At 43.2% G+C, this 5430-nt stretch overlaps 1 protein-coding gene across 2 annotated transcripts in view; it reads left to right on the top strand.

Annotated features, from left to right (window-relative positions):
* The window catches only part of LOC111977456 (ras-related protein Rab-37), a 30362-nt gene that overhangs the window by 19183 nt on the left and 5749 nt on the right, over positions 1-5430 (top strand). For both annotated transcript variants that reach the window (XM_024006892.2, XM_024006893.2), the window contains exons 2-4: positions 4607-4717; positions 4802-4843; positions 4933-4999. In XM_024006892.2, coding sequence (XP_023862660.1) covers positions 4607-4717; positions 4802-4843; positions 4933-4999 — 220 coding nt within the window. The remainder of the gene's footprint in view (positions 1-4606; positions 4718-4801; positions 4844-4932; positions 5000-5430) is intronic.

The raw sequence follows: 5430 nt of genomic DNA on the forward strand, positions 1-5430 counted from the left end.
GGGAGTTTTTCCTAGCCACCGTGCTTCTACACCTGCATTGCTTGCTGTTTGGGGTTTTAGGCTGGGTTTCTGTACAGCACTTTGAGATATCAGTTGATGTAAGAAGGGCTATATAAATTCATTTGATTTGATTTGATTTGAATGGCATCAAACACCTGGAAACCATACTTTTGATGTATATGATTCTACTGATTCCACCCCAGTCATTACCACGAGCCCGTCCTCTCCAATTAAGGTGCCACCAACCTCCTGTGATGTTACCACATAAACGCTATCCCTCCTCTCCCATACTCCTCCATCCATCCATCCTTCCATCCTTCCCCATTCTCCCCACTTCCCTCCCCATCCATCCATCCATCCAACCATACTTTTGATGTATATGATTCTACTGATTCCACCCCAGTCATTACCACGAGCCCGTCCTCTCCAATTAAGGTGCCACCAACCTCCTGTGATGTTACCACATAAACGCTATCCCTCCTCTCCCATACTCCTCCATCCATCCATCCTTCCATCCTTCCCCATTCTCCCCACTTCCCTCCCCAAACTCCCCTCCTCCCTCCCCATATTCCCTCCATCCCTCCTTCCCTTGCTGCTTCCCGTAGTGATGTAACATGGTCTGTGTGATATCAGTGGAGATGTAGGAGAGGAGACAGATGCATTAAAGTTGGATGAGGTTTAGATTAAATAGTAATTTAGCTGTCAGTCTGTTGGCAGGGGATCTGTGGTACAGCTTTATCCATAGGGCTGTGTGTGTCAATGACAGCTTGTAAGTAAGCATTTCGCTGGACTATTTTACACCTGTTGTATCCTGTGCATGCAACAAATATACTTTTATTTGATTTGAACCCTGGTGTGCTACCAAAATGGGTGGGCATATTACGCAAATGTCTACCAACCCAAAAGCTGTGAGTTCAAATCTCATCATGGACAAATTTAGCTAATTAGCAACTTTTCAARTACTTACTACTTTTTAGCTACTTTGTAACTAAACTCAGCAAAAAAAGAAATGTCCTCTCACTGTCAACTGCATTTATTTTTGCATAAGTATTTGTATGAACATAACAAGATTCAACAACTGAGACAAACTGAACAAGTTCCACAGACATGTGACTAACAGAAATTGAATAATGTGTCCCTGAACAAAGGGGGGGGGGGTCAAAATTCAAAGTAACAGTCAGTATCGGAAGTGTGCCTCCAGCTGCATTAGCTGCAGTGCATCTCTTCCTCATGGACTGCACCTGATTTGCCAGTTCTTGCTGTGAGATGTTACCCCACTCTTCCACCAAGGCACCTGCAAGTTCTCGGACATTTCTGGGGGGAATTRTTATTTAAAAAAATGTATTTCACCTTTATTTAACCAGGTAGGCCAGTTGAGAACAAGTTCTCAATTACAACTGCGACCTGGCCAAGATAAAGCAAAACAGTGTGACAAAAACAACAACACAGAGTTACAGATGGGAATAAATAAACGTACAGTCAATAACACAATAGAAAAATCTATATACAGTGTGTGCAAATGTAGTAAGATTAGGTAGGAATGGTCCTAGCCCTCACCCTCCGATCCAACAGGTCCCTGACATGCTCATTGGGATTGAGATCTGGGCTCTTCGCTGGCCATGGCAGAACACTGACATTCCTGTCTTGCAGGAAATCACGCACAGAATGAGCAGTATGGCTGGTGGCATTGTCAGGATGAGCCTGCAGGAAGGGTACCACATGAGGGAGGAGGATGTCTTCCCTGTAACACACAGCGTTGAGATTGCCTGCAATGACAACAAGCTCAGTCCGATGACACACCGCCCCAGACCATGACGGACCATCCACCTCCAAATCGATCCCGCTCCAGAGTACAGGCCTCGGCGTAACGCTCATTCCTTCGACGATAAACGCGAATCCGACCATCACACCTGGTGAGACAAAACCGCAACTCGTCAGTGAAGAGCACTTTTTGCCAATCCTGTCCAGTCCAGCGCGGTGGGTTTGTGCCCATAGGCTATGTCGTTGCCGGTGATGTCTGGTGAGGACCTGCCTTACAACAGGCCTACAAGCCCTCAGTCCAGCCTCTCTCAGCCTATTGCGGACAGTCTGAGCACTGATGGAGGGATTGTGCGTTCCTGGTGTAACTCGGGCAGTTGTTGTTGCCATCCTGTACCTGTCCTGCAGGTGTGATGTTTCGATGTACCGATCCTGTGCAGGTGTTGTTACACGTGGTCTGCCACTGCGAGGACGATCAGCTGTCCGTCTTGTCTCCATGTAGCGCTGTCTTAGGCGTCTCACAGTACGGACATTGCAATTTATTGCCCTGGCCACATCTGCAGTCCTCATGCCTCCTTGCAGCATGCCTAAGGCACATTCACGCAGATGAACAGGGACCCTGGGCATCTTTCTTTTGGTGTTTTTCTGAGTCAGTAGAAAGGCCTCTTTAGTGTCCTAAGTTTTCATAACTGTGACATTAATTGCCTTAATCTTTTTTTGCTGAGTTTACGTAGCATGTTAGTTAACCATTACCCAAACCCTAACCTTAACCCTTTTAGCTAACTCTTCCCCTAACCCTAACCTTAACCCTTTAACCTAACTCCTAAACTTAACCCTAATCTTCACCCCAACCCCTCGCGTAGCTAACGTTAGCCACCTAGCTAGAATTTGTAACATATCATAKGTTTTTCAAATTTGTAACATATTGTACATTTGTAAATTCGTAACATATTGTACGTTTTACAAATTCGCAACATACCTATAATACGAATTGTAATTTGGAACATATCATGCAAATTGGGTGATGGAAATCCACAAATTAATACATACCTTACGAAACATAACATATCTTACTAAAGACCTAAAGAGCTAAAACATTTTTTTTCCTAGCGAAACAAACTGGTCTCAGAGCATTTCGTATTATTCTGTGCGTAAATCCATGACAGTCCATTTAGGAATAATACGAAATGCTCTGAGACCAGTTAGTTAGAAGAAAAAAAATGTTTTATCTCTTTAGGTCTTAAGATTTGAACGGTTTGGGCCAGAGACGAGTTGTTTTCTGCATTGTAAAGGTGCAAACACGGACACAAAGCCATGCTCTGTTTGTTCCTATGGCAGAGGCTGTGGTACAAGCCTTATCAGACTTGCCTATGCTTATGGTTTGTACAGGCAAAGTAAAATTATACAAATMACTTTGCTGGTGATGTGCACCCCTCAAATTATGCAAATGTAACAACAGCCTTAGCGCACTGGACTTGAAACAATGATACCGATGTAATGTAACCATGTGCTATTCAATGTATTATCTGAGCGGCACTGGTGCTCCCAAGTCAAAATTCCATTGCTTTCCACAGGGCACGTTTATAAGTGATTGTTCAATAAAATAATAAAGATTAGGGAAAGTTTTGCGACACACCTGAGAGTTCCTCAAGGCACACCGGTTGAAAACCATTATCAGATAGTTGATACAGATATACCATTCACCTATAATTGTGAATGAGTGTGTTAGACTTCTAATCTGGCTAGTGACCATTTTAGTTTATCCAGAATAGTGATCAAWGTTGAGTTTAATCCAGTTGTTTTTTAATTGAACCTTTATTTAACTAGGCAAATTAAAACAAATTATTATTTACAATGACGGCCTACCCCGGCCAAACCCAGACGACGCTGTGCCAATTGTGCACCACCCTATGGGACTCCTAATCCCAGCCAGATGTGATACAGCCTGGYTTCAAACCAGGGACTGTAGTGACACCTCTTGCACTGAGATGCAGTGCCTTAGACCCCTGCACCACTCGGGAGCCCGATGAGTATACTTAATTTAAAGTCCTCATAATGGTATTTATCATTTATCCACTGTATTAGTTTTACATACTGCATGCAGTTTTATTACATATATAGATGTTACCAGAATACATTCATTGTACTACCCGGAGCTTAATAATAATTTCATTTTTTAATAGCCAAGCTGAAATAACCCAAAGAACCCATTTGAAATTGCAGCTCAAATAGCCAATCCCAGTATTGTTATATTTCTATTCGCATCTCCCGTCCCAATTTCCTTATCTCATAGAGCCGTCTGTCAAAATACATTTTAAAAAGCCTCATTTTCCTCACAGCTTTACATTTAATTTCTACATGTCTGTCTGTGTGTCAGTCTGTCTGTGTGCGTCTTAAATCCCATGGAAGCCGAGTTCAAAGACACTCTCTCAAAGTTGTGTCAGAGCTTTCTGAATCTACTTCAATGCTTCTACACTCAGTTACGGTCTATAATCCTGTGTGTGTGTTGAGTAAGATACTTAGCCGTGTCTGTAGGAAGAGATCATTGATTCACCTAAGCCCATTCAGTTTGTGAGTCATCAAAAATCTATTGATCTCAGTTTTCCAAGGTAATCTTCTCACCCCTGTAGGAAGATAGGAGAGAATCTGTGCTGTGTAAACATATCCACATGCTGCACATACATACAGTCATGCACAGGCTGACACACACACAAAAATGATATGAATGGGCACTGTTGCACTCATTGATGCACATATAGATTCATGCACACACGTTCTCACGCATGTTTGCACACACAAATACACACACACACGCTGATTATTGTCTTGTTGTGTGTGTTGTTGGCAGACTATCCTGGTGGGGGARAGTGGAGTGGGTAAGACGTCTCTTCTGGTCCAGTTTGACCAGGGCAAGTTCATCCCTGGATCCTTCTCTGCTACCGTTGGCATCTGCTTCACGGTGAGTGAGTGAGTGAGTGAGGGAATGTGTGAGAGAGTGAGTGAATGTAATCAATCAATCGCCCCTCTTGTCTCATCTCCTCAGAACAAGGTGGTGACTGTAGACAACGTGAAGGTAAAACTACAGGTAAGTCAATCTGAATGAATCCCTGTTCAAATATTTTTTGTTGCACAATATTTATTTTAATATTGTGTATTCTTTTCTCTTCATGTCAGATGTGGGACACTGCAGGCCAGGAGCGGTTCAGGAGCGTGACACATGCCTATTACAGGGACGCCCATGGTAAAACAGGCTTGACACATGCRTACACTCTTAGAAAAAAAGGTGCTATCTAGAGGATTCTTACAGGATTCTTCGTCTGTCCCCATAGGAGAACCCTTTGAAGAACCTTTTTTGGTTGCAGGTAGAACCCTTTTCGGTTCCATGTAGAATCCTTTCTACAGAGGCTTCTACATGTAACCAAAAGGGTTATCCTATGGGGACAGCCGAAGAACCCTTTTGGAACACTTTTTTCGAAGAGTGAACTACAGGAAGGCGCAATAAAACAGRCTTGACAGATGCCTACTACAGGAAGACCAAGTAAAACAGTCTTGACAGATGCCTACTACAGGAAGACCAAGTAAAACAGTCTTGACAGATGCCTACTACAGGAAGACCCAGTAAAACAGTCTTGACACATGCCTACTACAGGAAGACCCAGTAAAACAGTCTTG

The sequence above is a fragment of the Salvelinus sp. IW2-2015 genome, linkage group LG18, assembly GCF_002910315.2.
Source record: "Salvelinus sp. IW2-2015 linkage group LG18, ASM291031v2, whole genome shotgun sequence".
NCBI lineage: Eukaryota > Metazoa > Chordata > Actinopteri > Salmoniformes > Salmonidae > Salvelinus > Salvelinus sp. IW2-2015.